At 47.0% G+C, this 13,656-nt stretch overlaps 1 protein-coding gene across 3 annotated transcripts in view; it reads left to right on the top strand.

Moving 5' to 3' along the window:
* CTIF (cap binding complex dependent translation initiation factor) overlaps positions 1–13,501 on the top strand; it is a 150,374-nt gene extending 136,873 nt beyond the window's left edge. For 2 of the 3 annotated variants that reach the window (XM_064438140.1, XM_064438142.1), the window contains exons 11-12: positions 4,875–4,928; positions 8,938–13,501. In XM_064438140.1, coding sequence (XP_064294210.1) covers positions 4,875–4,928; positions 8,938–9,153 — 270 coding nt within the window. In that variant the 3' untranslated portion in view covers positions 9,154–13,501. Of the gene's footprint in view, positions 1–8; positions 4,844–4,874; positions 4,929–8,937 lie in introns of those variants that run through there. The other variant, XM_064438138.1, reaches the window with a different exon arrangement.
* The last annotated feature ends 155 nt before the right edge of the window (positions 13,502–13,656 follow it).

The following is a 13,656-nucleotide window of genomic DNA, read 5'->3' as shown; positions in this document are numbered from 1 at the left end:
CTCTGCAGTCGCGGTCCATGCTCCCCAGGGGGAATACCAGCAGGCATCTCCTCGTGACCTACACGTTAGATGAAAAGCATACCTGTGGGCAGGGACTGCAGAGCAGTTACGAGGCTGGAGCTTCATGCCCGAGGCTGTCTGGATGTCCATGCGTGTTGCCAACTGGATGGATGAACCTGAGATGCCCATCAGGGAGCTGGGGCAAGTGGCACATGGGCTGCGGTCAGTCCAGTTTTCGCTGGGTCTCAAAGACATCCCAACCTCACCATGGCTCTGGGTGGATATTTTCAAGCCTTCTGTGCTTTCTCATGGAGTCATCACCAAAGCATCAGAAAACACTGCATGCTAAGAGGTAGTTTGTGGCAAGCGTTGCTTATATGTCATTTTGCAAGCAATATCATACGCAATAATTACTACTGTGCCTTGCAGGAGAAATATCGTTGCAGCTGGAAAGGGTAATGTATGCATTGGACTGCTCCCACTCCATCTCCCAGGGAGAATTGCTGAAGAACACAATTAAACCTGCATGGTTTGGTGATAAGGGACAGTGGGGAAGGTTCTCTGGTCCTGCTCATGGCGTGGGCACCCCTGAGAATACCAAGTAAACACTTTAGCTTCTCAGAAGCCCAGATGATCTCAGAAAGCAGATAATAAACCCAAATAATTGTGGGTATGTGAATTCCATCAGCTTAGCTCTCTGGTTTGCTCCTGGTGGTCTGTACCGCATGCATGTGCATCCATTACTGTTCAGGAGGACCAACCTGGTTCTCTCTGTGATGAAACACAGCTGCAGTTTTGGGGTTTCTTTGCCCCTTCAACTGCCATTGCATGCCCACCCCATAGGGCTTATGATGCTTACCTCTGCAGAGCTGTAGAGAGCAGGTTTTTGGGGCCACAGAAACCAGGGGAGACTGGTCCCAGTAGCACACCATAGAAACCAGTTACACTCAAGAGCCACCCTGCAAGGCACTGCAGTTCCCCCACCACATGCAGCACTTCCAAGAGCAGACCCTACAATTTATTTTGGATTGCTTATGAAAATATTTAGCACCCAGAGCCCACCCATGCATGCAGAGGACCTTGCCCAGTGCTCCATCTCTCAGCAGGACACAGAGATTTGGAAGAGGAGGAGCCCGATATCTTCCACCAGTCTGCAAAGCTGCTAGTCCAGCACCAGAAACAAAAGTGAGAAGCCTTTCACAACCGAGGTTGGGTATTATATGACTGGCTGGACAGATCATGGCATGCAGCCTCCTCTCTTAGGAAATCAAGCAGACTCTTTGTCTGCTTTCCAGCAGGAACCCAGCTTCACCCGATACAGGGGAAACCAGCTGGAGAGCAAAGGGAAGTTTTTCTCGCAGACAGCCCCAGCCTCCGGGGGATGATTACAGGTTAAACTGAGGAGCATGTGAGTCTCAGCTCACCTGCCCTGTTGTCTGCCTCGCACTCCTTTTTTGACTTCTTAGTCCACATTCATCAGCCGGTTTGAACTGTGTGGGAACCTGGTGGGGAGAGATGGAATGGTGCCCATGGTGGGATTTGGGCAGATGCATGCAGCAGGGAGGAGTGGTTATAAATAGTTAAATGAATAATAATTCTAATGTGGGAGTGCTAATTTAATGAGTATAGCATGTGTATGTTAAAATATTTTAAGTAAATATGAATTAGATTGCAAACAATGAATGTAATTGGTTGGGTTCAGGTTTATGGTCATGCAAGTGCCGGTACTTCAGGGTTGTGATTTCCCTGGAAGTCTCAAAGTACTTGCACCACTTTTTCTTGCAGTGCCATCAGGGCTGACATGGGGGGGGGTCAAAGAGCTTTGGAAAACACTGTGCTCTTGCTGAAGCAACCACCCTGCTGCTTTGGGGTGCCTGGTGCTTACATGGGACATCCATGGGTGGGTGAATGGGGATGAAGCACCCTTTGAGAAATGCATGCAAGACATCATTGCTGGGTGAGGACATTGATGGCAGGACCCATGGCAGCATGGTCCTTGCAGTGTGACCCTTGCTGTCTGCCTTCAGCAGCAGTTCAGTGCCCATGCCAGGCTAGGGAGAGTGAAGAGGGCTCCTCGCTCTCCTCCTGTCCCAGCATGCAGGGGTCAGCAGCAGATAGCTGGTGCCTACATCCCAGGGAAGCTCCAGAGCCCCCCTCCAATATGCTAGAAACATAGTTATGATCAGGAACATGCAGAGAAACAGTGACATCTTTCTGATCCTCCTGAAGGCAGATCATTGCACTGATGCAGGTGGCCAACAACCATCTGGCCATGGACTTGGGACTCTGGTTCCTGGAGCACTAGCAGATCTACCTGATGGGCCCTGCTCTGCTGCACAGGGCCATGCCTGGGTTTGGTGGGCAGGTTGTGGGCTTCCCCAGCCTACATATCACACGCAGAGGTTGAACTGCGGCCCTTGAAACTGGCATCTCTTGGTGCCTTGATGGAGCAGTGGAGCACACAGTGCCTCAGTGGACAAGGTGGAGCATGTGATGCCCTGATGGACAAGATGGAGCACATCCATTCTCCTTGTTCAGCCAAGCCACGTCAGATGAGCTCCAGGAGGGCAGTGTGAAGGTGGAGGGTGCCTGCCCAAGTTGGGGGGTAGGATGTAGTCTCTGTTTCATCATAGATAAATAAGACTATTCCCCATTGGCCAAATATCTGAGCAGTCTTTGACAGTCTTCGGCATACTCATCCTCACAACCACCTTCTGAGGAAGGGAAGCGTGTCCCAACTCTTCAGGTAGGAAGCTGAGGCAAGGTAAGCCCAGTGAAGTTGCAGCCTTTCCTTGATCACATATCCCTGGCAGAGAGCAGGATCGTCAAGAAGACCAGGGCACAAGAAGGGCTGGAATCGGGCCACCATAGGTCCTTCCTAATCAACCCTAACTCCACTTTTCTTGCTTTAATTTTCACATTATGCTCTTTACTAAAGAACAGCAAAAATAGGAAAGGTGAATATATATTTAATTTGCAGCCCTGCTTCATGCCATGCTCACAAGCTAAATACCCCAGGAGTGAATTTCTGGACTACTGCCTGTTTATATTTGCCCCTAACTTATTTTTTTTTCCTTGTTGTTGTTGGATTCAAAATAATCTCATGGTTTTTTTGTGAAGAATCTGTGAACTGCTTGTGAAAACTTATCTCAGAGCATGTGGCTTGAACTTAACTAACATTTTTCAAACAACTCAACAGAAAGATAAACTTGGGGGGGTAACTGTTGCATGTCTTCAAAACCCTGGCTGAACCTTTGGGTAATGCGAGAGAAAAACTGATGGACCGCATGCTCATCGAGATGCTGTAAACATTGTCTTCAAAGCAAACAAACTGCTGTCTGCTGAAAATAGAAGAGGGTGAAGACAAAACTTTGAGAGCAATGATAATTCCTTGAATTACTGCTTTTTTTTCCTAGCTATTTTCCAGCAGTTGTGGAGCTGGAAACAAAGAGGTGTTTATTTGTAAAGGAAAGGAAACAAATAGGGAAGGAGAAATTATAAGGCTGAGAATCAGAATTGTGATTTGAACTAAAGGATGTGACTTTGGAGCACATTTAGTTACGCGGAGCAATTTTTATATGGGCAGTTTTAATGAGTCCAACCATTTTTCCAAAGTTTGTCTTTCCAATTTCAGATACTAATAAAGCCAGTTTTCCCAATTTTTCTCCTTTTTCTCAGTGTTTAGTCCATGCACTCAGCTCCCCACTGCATTCAGGGATTAGCTCAGGGCCAGGAAGGCTTGTTCAATCCGAGGCGATGGAGTGGAAGCGGCTATAGCTTCCAGTGTTGCTGGCACTGGTGATTTTATCAGCTGCCTCATGGTACAGTGTTTTTCATAACAGTCCAGCTCACTCTGTTGACTGATTGAGAATCTCAGTATTTTTTATCTGCTTGAAAAACAACCAGAGAACTGTGCTTTCTCTTGTGGTTTTAGCAAAAAGCCTGAAATGGCATCTTTGTGTGCATAACAAAGTTATAAAGGTGAAAACAAAGAAAAACACTTATTTTTGACCTGGTTTCAGGGGTTCTTGCTCATGGTTTCAAGGTCTGTGGAGTGAGGCGTGCTGAGCTCCTACACTTTGCCATTGCCAGGTAGAGCCATTGACCCTCACTGCACATCCTGAGTCTGAACCAAGAGGGGCGAGCATCTTCCTTCACCCTCTTATGACATGCACAACAATGTTTTGGGTCTCTCATGAAAGTTGCTTGTGCTTACAAGCTCATAGTTGTAATATGAAGTTCATGGAGAGCAGAGCAGGGTTGGAATTGTTGCACTGCAGACACCATAGTTTCGCTACAACCCATTGCACTTGCACCACTATATAATCAGGCTAGAAGGAGATGTATTAATTACAGTGTATTGGAAGTAATGCATTCCCATCTGGTAATTTTGTGGTTGTTGGCAGAGCATCCCCACAGGGACAGAGAGGTTCGGTGGTGGGTGGCTGCCTCTCGGGCAGAGCCCTTCCCTTCCAAACAGCCACTCCCAGAGCTGTGCTGCTTGAATGTTGTCATCTGATGGTTGCATTTAGTTGCCGTGTATGTGAGATGAGTGCATTTTATCATTGCCTGCCATGGGATAAAAAAAGCAATGTAACCTAAATAAAACTTATTCTAAAAGACGGTAATCTAAATTATCTACATTCTGTCCCGCTTGCTGGCTCTCAGCAGCAGATACACTGGTGATACCCTTCACCCCATGTTTTGTCACTGTTTATCTTAATTTTTTGTTTTGATATCTTTCCTCCCCTCTTTCTGATTTTCTGTCCTTTCCTCCTGGAAGTGGCAAAAGCCAAGCTGGACAAAGAGATGGAAGAAAGGTCATAAGGGAGGAGGTCACGCATTTCTCACTACCTCTGTCTTCTCTCTTACAGTTGTTGCAGTCTCAGGATGTGAAGGAAGACGCTGTGCTTTGCTGCTCCATGGAGGTAGGGAAGCACCTGCACCATCTGCCACGGTCCTCATTGCTTTGGCCCTTGGGTACTTGGCTATGCACGTGCCAAGCAGCTGTTAGATGTTTCCATACCCAAACAACCATGTTGCCTCTTTGCGTTATAGAATCATAGAATGCTTTAGGTTGGAAGGGACCTTTAAAGGTCATCCACTCCAACCCCCCTGCCATGAGCAGGGACATCTTCAACTAGATCAGGTTGCTCAGAGCCCCGTCCAACCTGGCCTTGAATGTTTCCAGGGATGGGGCATCGACCACCTGTCTGTTCCAGTGTTTTGCCACCCTCACTGTAAAAAATTTCTTCCTTCTATCCAGTCTAAATCTCCCCTCTTTTAGTTTAAAACCATTACCCCTTGTTCTATCACTACAGGTCCTTCTAAAAAGTCTGTCCCCATCTTTCTTAGAAGCCCCTTTTAAGTAGTGAAAGGCTGCAATAAGATCTCCCCACAGCCTTCTTTTATCCTAACAAACAAGGAAGGGCTGGTTGAGGATGTGAGAGTTGTGGGTAGCCTTGGCTGCAGTGACCACAAGATGGTTGAGTTTAGGATACTGCGAGGTAGACGCAGGGCTATGAGTCGGGTTACAACCTTGGACTTCAAGAGGGCCAACTTTGGCCTCTTCAAAGACCTGCTAGGAGGAATCCCATGGGCTAGGGCTCTGGAAGGCAGGGGGTCCAAGAGAGCTGGACAATATTCAAGGACCACTTTCTCCGAGCTCAAGATCGGTGCATCCCCAGGAGGAAGTCAGGCAGAGGAGCCAGGAGACCTGCATGGATGACCAAAGAGCTTCTAGAGAAACTCAAATAGAAGAAGGAGTTTCACAGTATGTGGAAAAAGAAACTGGCCACTTGGGAGGAATATAGGAATGTTGTCAGGGTGTGCAGAGATGCGATGAGGAAGGCCAAGGCCCACTTGGAATTAAATCTGGCAAGGGATGTCAAGGATAACAAGAAAGGCCTCTTTAAAGACATCAGCAGTAAAAGGAAGACTGGGGCTACAGTGGGCCCACTGCTGAACAAGGAAGGGGCCCTGGTAACGCAGGATGCAGAGGAGGCAGAGTTACTGAATGCCTTCTTTGTCTTGGTCTTTACTGCTGAGACTGGCCCTCAGGCATCTCAGCCCCCAGAGGAGAGAGGACAAATTGGGACAAAGGAAGACTTACCATGGGTTGAGAAGGATTGGGTCAGAGATCACCTATGCAAACTGGATCCTCGCAAATCCATGGGCCCCGATGGGAGCTGGCAGATGTTCTTGCTGAGCCACTCTCCATCATCTTTGAAAGGTTGTGGAGGACAGGAGAGATGCCCGAGGACTGGAGGAAAGCAAATGTCACTCCAATCTTCAAAAAGGGCAAGAAGGAGGACCTGGGAAACTATAGGCCAGTCAGCCTCACCTCTGTCCCCAGAAAGGTGATGGAGCAGTTCATCCTGGAGGTCATCTCCAGGCATGCAGAGGACAAGAAGATTATCAGAAGTAGTCAACATGGATTCACCAAGGGAAGAGCATGCTTGACCAACCTGATAGCCTTCTGTGATGGTGTGACTGGCTGGGTCGATGAAGGGAGAGCAGTGGATATTGTCTATCTTGACTTCAGCAAGGCGTTCGACACTGTCTCCCATAGCCTCCTCACAGGCAAGCTAAGGAAGTGTGGGTTGGATGAGTGGACAGTGAGGTGGATTGAAAACTGGCTCAACAACAGAACTCAGAGGGTCATGATCAACAGAGCAGAGTCTGGATGGAGGCCTGTAACTAGTGGTGTTCCCCAGGGGTCTGTGCTGGGTCCAGTCCTGTTCAACATATTCATCAATGACCTGGATGATGGGATAGAGTGTAACCTCAGCAAGTTCGCTGATGATGCCATGCTGGGAGGAGCGGCTGATACACCAGAAGGCTGTGCTGCCATCCAACGAGACCTGGACAGGCTGGAGAGCTGGACCGAGGGGAACCTGATGAAATTCAACAAGATCAAGTGCAAGGTCCTGCACCTGGGGAGGAACAACCCCATGCACCAGTACAGGTTGGGGGCTGACCTACTGGAAAGCGGCTCTGTTGAGAAGGACCTGGGAGTGCTGTACAGGGCAGCAAGCTGACCCTGAGCCAGCACCGTGCCCTTGTGGCCAAGAAGGCCAACGGTATCCTGGGCTGCATTAAAAGGAGTGTGGCCACCAGATCGAGAGAGGTTATCCTCCCCCTCTACTCAGCCCTAGTGAGATCACATTTGGAGTACTGCATCCAGTTTTGGGCCCCCCAGTTTAAGAAGGATGTGGAACTGCTTGAGCAAGTCCAGCGGAGAGCTACCAAGATGATCAGGGGGCTGGAGCATCTCCCTTATGAGGAAAGGCGGAAAGACTTGGGTTTGTTTAGCCTGGAGAAGAGAAGACTGAGGGGGGATTTCATCAATACCTATAAATATCTAAATGGTGGGTGTCAGGACGATGGGACTAGGCTCTTTTCATTAGTGCCCAACGACAGGCCAAGGGGCAATGGGCACAAGCTGGAACATAGGAAGTTCCACCTCAATATGAGAAAAAAACATCTTTCCTGTGAGGGTGACAGAGCAGTGGAACAGGCTGCCCAGAGAGACTGTAGAGTCTCCTTCCCTGGAGCCATTCAAAACCCGCCTGGATGTGTTCCTGTGCCCCCTGCTCTGGGTGTCCCTGCTCAAGCAGGGGGGTTGGACAAGATGATCTCCAGAGGTCCCGTCCAACCCCTACCATTCTGTGATTCTGTGTGAGAGTTGCTCCAGCCCTCATATCATTTTTGTTGTCTCCTCTGGACCTGCTCCAACAGGTCTATGTCTGTCCTGTGCTGAGGCTCCAGAGCTGGATGCAGTACTGCAGGGAGGGTCTCACCAGAGCAGAGTAGATAAAAGACATCACCATGAGATAAGAGATGGCCCTTGAGATTCTTATCACTGGACTTTTGATGCATGCAAATGGATGCAAAAAGTTTGGTAGCTGGGGTTCCATCACAAAATTATATCATCCTGGTTCCTTCAAATCTCACCCTGCATTTATTTTTTAAGTGCAAAAACACCTGTATTGGAGCAAAAGCTGCCCTGTGGCTCACACGGAGTGTTTTGCTGTGCTCAGCAGCAGCTTTGCAGAGAAATGCTGGTACAAGTATAGCAGAGTTTCATTAACTTCTCTTTTGGGAAGTGATTGGCCAGTGGGGATGGATTCTTTCCTTGCAGAGAGCAGTTGAAATTTCAGCCTGAATGGCTGCAATGTGACAAGCAGCCAAGGAGGAGAGCTGGCATTTTTAAGGTTAGGACTTTGGGGAGCTCTGCGTTCAAGCCCAACGAGCCTTCCGTGATGGTGGACTCATTGCTGTCCACTCCAAGCTTAGACCTTCTCCTCTGTGCAACCACCTACAGCTTATGCTGCTCCATGGAGGCTCTCCAAGGAGTAATTTTTTAAAAAAAATTCCTTGACTGTCCTCAGAGAAGTGGCACAACAGGTATAAATGCAGATCTCAGCAGGGCAGGATTTGTTATGCATACAGGAGGGCTCTGCTTATTCCGATTAATGACTGGGAGTCACTGACAGCTGTGAATCAGCAAGTAAACGAAGGGCCAGGTAGAAGGCAGGAATACCACATCACAGCCTGCACTTTGTTTTGACAATAGCATGATTTTTAGGTGGGATTTTTTTTCCTAAAGCAATCCAGCATTGCTGCCTTTGAAGTTACTGGGAGCTAAACCATTCACTCCTCCAGCAGCCTGTTGCAGATGCTTTTGAAAACCTTGCCCTTCATGTTCAGCTCTTGGAGCCTGCTGCTGGGTGGTTTTGGTTTTCAGAAGCCACAATGCCTTTAACCTTGCTTGCCCACCCCGCTGCACTGAGCAGGGGAAGACTGGAGGGGTGGAAGGTGTCTACAAAAGCTAGCAGGGTGTTTTAATCTCATAAAATCATAGAATATCTCAAGTTGGAAAGGACCCCTAAGGATCAATATGCCATGGTTGTCCTCTTCTTCTCCTCCTGACAGCTGCAGAGCACTGGCCGGCTGCTGGAGGAGCAACTACCTGAGATGATGACGGAGCTGTTGGCGATAGCACGCGACAAGATGCTGTGTCCCTCTGAGTCCATGCTGACGCGGTCCCTGCTGCTGGAGGTCATCGAGCTGCACGCCAACAACTGGAACCCCCTGACACCCACCATCACACAGTACTACAACAAGACCATCCAAAAATTGACGGCTTGAGGGGCAGGGCAAGGCGGAGTGGGGAGGGACAAGAAGAAGACATGCACCTTGATGGGATCCAGCAAAAACTTTTCCAATTTAAATCCCCCAGCAGACCAAACCCCAGCATGCTCAAGAATATGTTCGTAGGGTGGGGAGGGAGAAGCATATTTCTTTTTCAGCTGCATTGCCAAGTGCCACCCCTCTTCCCTGACGTGGTTTTGTTTTAGACGGTTCTTTTTCTGAATTCATTGCTCAAGCAGCAGCAACACATCCTGCCAGGTTATTGTTTGGCTTTCGAAAGAAGATGGAGAATTTGGGGGGAAAAAAACCCAAACTAATCCAAGTGGGGGCTAGTATTATTTTCACACCATCCTCCTGCCTTACCCCGGCCAACTGCCAGGAGACAGCAGGCAGCAGATGTCTTGGGAGGACAAAGCCAGACACACACTACACCAGGCCCTCATAATTGATGGCTTTTGTCAAGCGAGGCTTGTGTTAGATCCCCCCCTCTTCTTGTCTTCGACTTTCTGTGTGCGTCCCCCCTACTTGCCACTCCTTCAAAAGCAGATCGGAGAGCAGGATGACTTTCTTATTTGCACTGGGTTTTCTTTTTCTCGGGCGTTTGTACTTTCTTCTTATTTTATTGTATCATTGAACAGACAATTGCAAGCAGCTTGGAGATGGGGAAAGCAATGCCTTCCCACAAGATGACCAATGATGTGAAGATGCTGAAGCAGGAGAATTTTAAAGGGGTCCAAAAGCCACTGCAGAAGTAACATAGCCACCATTGTCTTGCCAGTAACCTCCTCGATGGATTGAGAAACATGTCCTCATGCTGGGAGCTCTAAGAAACGGGGGATTCTGCAGCTCTTGCTGTTCAAGTCACTGTTATCCCTCAGACACTATAACCCATTTAATTTTTTGTAATAATTTTTTTCATTTCCATTGAAGGAGTTTTTTATTGTAATTACTGTCATGGTTGTAATTATACATTTGAATCCAGTCCTGTTGTAGTCCAGCCTAATAATGTACAGGGCAAGGGAGAAATGAAGGTTTGATGTTCTTCTTTGGAGGCTGGTAAAGAGAAGACAAGCAATGTATGGCAAAAAGGAGGAAAAAAGAAGAGGAGAAAATAGGAAAAGCCAAAAATAGAGGTTTTGAGCCTGGCTTCTAACTACCTGAATTTGCTATCTGGTGTTTCTAGGTGTGTGGCGTACAGGAACAGCTCTGTCCTGTGGTTGGTGTAAGTGGCACCATGTCCTCGAGGGATGGCTGACATGTTCGGAGGGGGAGAGTTTGCTCGGGGATCCCTGGGTCACTCTGGGATCCCCAGGTTGCTCCATGCTGGAGCATCCCAAGGGAGAGGGTGGCTGCAGGGGGGTGATGGTGAGATGCCACCTGGGTGAGGAAATGCCCAGAGGGCAAGGAGGCTGGTACGGCGGGATGCACCACACCATTGCATTGCTCACCGAATCATGAACAAGACTTGGCAGTCTCCTTATTTGCTTGTCTAGCGATGCTTTTACCTACTAAATCACTTCTGGTGCTTATTTCGGCAAAGCATAATGGGGGTGCGAACTGCCCCATCCTGTCTGCACGGTGGAAGAGGAGCCAAAGGAAGGCACGATGCTGGGAGCCCATCCCATTTTCTTCCCATTATTCTATTTACTTTCCTTTTCCAGTGATAAGAAGAGAATTTATGCTATGGCACTAGCATGCATGGACTCCAGACCAGGCAGACTGGGCCTCAACTCAGCAGCTCAAACCCATTTTTCCAAGCAAAACATTGAATTTCTGGTGGCTTGTAGAGAAGAGAGATTTCACCCCAACCTCTTTGGATGTGCAGTATGTTCTTGGACGCCTTATGAATGTGTTGGTCTGTCCACGATGGGGAGGAAGCTTTTGCTGCAAAATTTAAAGGGCAGAAATTTTCAGCAGAAAATGCATTGCAGGAGATGAGAGTCCTGATGCTGCGGTTCAATATTATTTGAATTTTCATCTCGTTGTCTGCTGATGTAGTTTCTAATCTGCACATGGTGCAAGAGCAGTGAGCTGGAAACAGGAGCTTCAGTTTTCCTGTCTACCCAGAAAGCAACAAAATTACTGCTGGAAAATTATTCCTGAATGCACCGGACTTGTCTGAAAAAATTAACTTCTGCTTCGTGGATTTGAGCCTGGGAGCTTCGTGTGGTGACGGCACATTGCATTGGGTCAGCTTTGTTAGTAGCAATGGGATTTGATAGTATTAATGAGCAGCTGAAATTGATTAAGGTGGTAAAGCCCATCAGTATTATAATGCTCAGGGTTGCACCCCTTGCTCTTGGCTTTTCCTGCTCCCTGATTTCTCAGGGAGTGGAGGAGAAGGGGATTTAACACCCATCACAGCATGCCCAGACACAGCATCAGTCTTCTGGGAGAAGACCTGAAAACCAGTTTTGTCTTGATTTTTTTTTTAAAGGAAAACAGAAAAGTCCTATAACGGGGGCACAGCCTGATGGGTCGGGGTGCCAGGGACCCTGCCAGCAGCAATCCGGACCACCGCTCCAGCCCCTGCTGCTTCTCCCTTCCCCCAGAATTTGCTTTCGGGATGTAGTGAAAGAAGAAAAAAAAAAAAAAACAAACAACCCCAGAGAATTGGAGGTTTTGCTTCTAAAAACCTGAATTTTCACCCATCAGTTTATCAGGAGGCATTCAGAAGCAAGGAGTAAGCCATGTGGCAGTATTTCTGCCTAAGCATTTCCCTACCTTTACCAGCTGTGAGGGTTTATTCAAGTTTCCCACTGGGGTGCAATCCTGCAACCCCCACCAACTGGGGCTTGGCCCATGACTTTCCCCTCCAACACTGGGATTTCTCCCACCAAAGGACTTTTATGTGAAAGCCATCATTTTTTAATGCCTTGCCATTTATGTCCGCTATTAACGTACGTTCATCCAGCCATTAACCGCTTTGGTATGTCAGTCACTCCATTGTTACGTGAGAATCAAAAGCTTGACCGAAAATGTTTTTTTTTTTCCCCAAAATTACGTGCTGCCAATGGTATCTTTCTGAATTCCATCAGTAGGAAGGGCTCATGGCATCATTAACCATGGGACAGTGTTGGGAAAAGAGGTACCACAAGGTCATTTGATGGGACAGGATGGGGAGCAGCGTTGGGAAGTTTTGGTGATTCCTCGTGAGAACACCTAGAGATGTCATTAAGTATTTTCTTCTCTTTTTTTGGCTTTCTTTAGAAACAGTCGTCAAAGAGTGTAATTCTACAATGTGCGCTTTTGAGGGTGTGAAACCACTGGCTACACTTCCCCAAATTAGCCAGATTTGATCTTCGCCGCTCAATAGAAGTATCCACGTGGGGTTTTAATATATTTTCCCCATACAGATACATCAGCAAAGGGGAAAAATAACCTCCTCAGGCCAAATATGTTTGGGGCCAAACCTTGGGCTGGTGTAAGGGTTGACGTGTCTGTGGAGGAGCCATGTTTGCACCACCGCCACGCTGGTCCCCTTTCAGATGCAGAGCAGGTTTGCCAGCTCCCTACCAGACTCCCCAGCATGTAATTCACCTCATTCCTGGTGACATGTTTTTCCAAACTGAAGATTTTTGCTACCCGCCAAATGATTTGCTCTGTTTCCCCATGAGGGATTTCATCCCTGTTTGGAGAAGTCCCATCTATATGGAGGTGAAATGAAAGTGGGGGAGAAAAAAGGAAAAGTAAGTATTTTGATTGGTTCCCCTTTTCCCCTGAAGGAGATTAATTAATATCTATTCTTGGTATGTTTGATGACTTTGAAGGAAAACTTGTCAGAATAACTTATGATTTATTTTCATGCTTATTTTTATAACATCCCTCACTTGGAAGTCTCTCAAAATCTTAAATATTTTTTTTTATTTCCCCACTGGGTATTTTATGGCTTTCCACTAATTTTCCTCTTCTTGGTGTTAGCCAGTCCCAGAGATACTTTCAGTATTTTTTCAGGAGAAATTACACTAAGGGTTGTGAAGTCCACTGTCTACAGCCAAGGGAGATGTGGTGTCCTGCAGAACATGGAGTTAACACTAGCAATTCTTTTTTTTTAAATGTATTTATTTGCATTTGAAAAAGCAACATTTTTAATTTAATCATATTTGTTAAACTAAGCGCTTTAAAAAAAATTAAAAATTTTTAAAAAGGGAAAAATGTTTTGAGGAGAATAAAGACTAGATATTCATACTAGCGAAAACAAACTCATCATTTTCAGCATTTCAGAGACTGTTAAAAAAAGGGAGCTAATAACTCTTTGTGGCAATTCAGTCTTTGTTTATAGAGCATTGAGACCCACTGTATGCTATAAAATGCATCATCTGAGTAATAAATGTTTAAAGCCTGACATTTCCCCATCTCTTTGTGGGTATGCGCTATCACTTGTGATGGTCTGGAAGAGACCTTCCTTTTGTTTAGGATGAAAGAAAAGGAAGATATGGGGAGGGAAAAATATCCCTAATGGTGTCTGCTTGGAAATGTAGCAGAGGGACAGATCCTTCC

This window comes from Phalacrocorax carbo, chromosome Z (genome assembly GCF_963921805.1).
Source record: "Phalacrocorax carbo chromosome Z, bPhaCar2.1, whole genome shotgun sequence".
NCBI classification, from domain to species: domain Eukaryota; kingdom Metazoa; phylum Chordata; class Aves; order Suliformes; family Phalacrocoracidae; genus Phalacrocorax; species Phalacrocorax carbo.
This window is presented reverse-complemented; position numbering and strand designations above follow the sequence as displayed.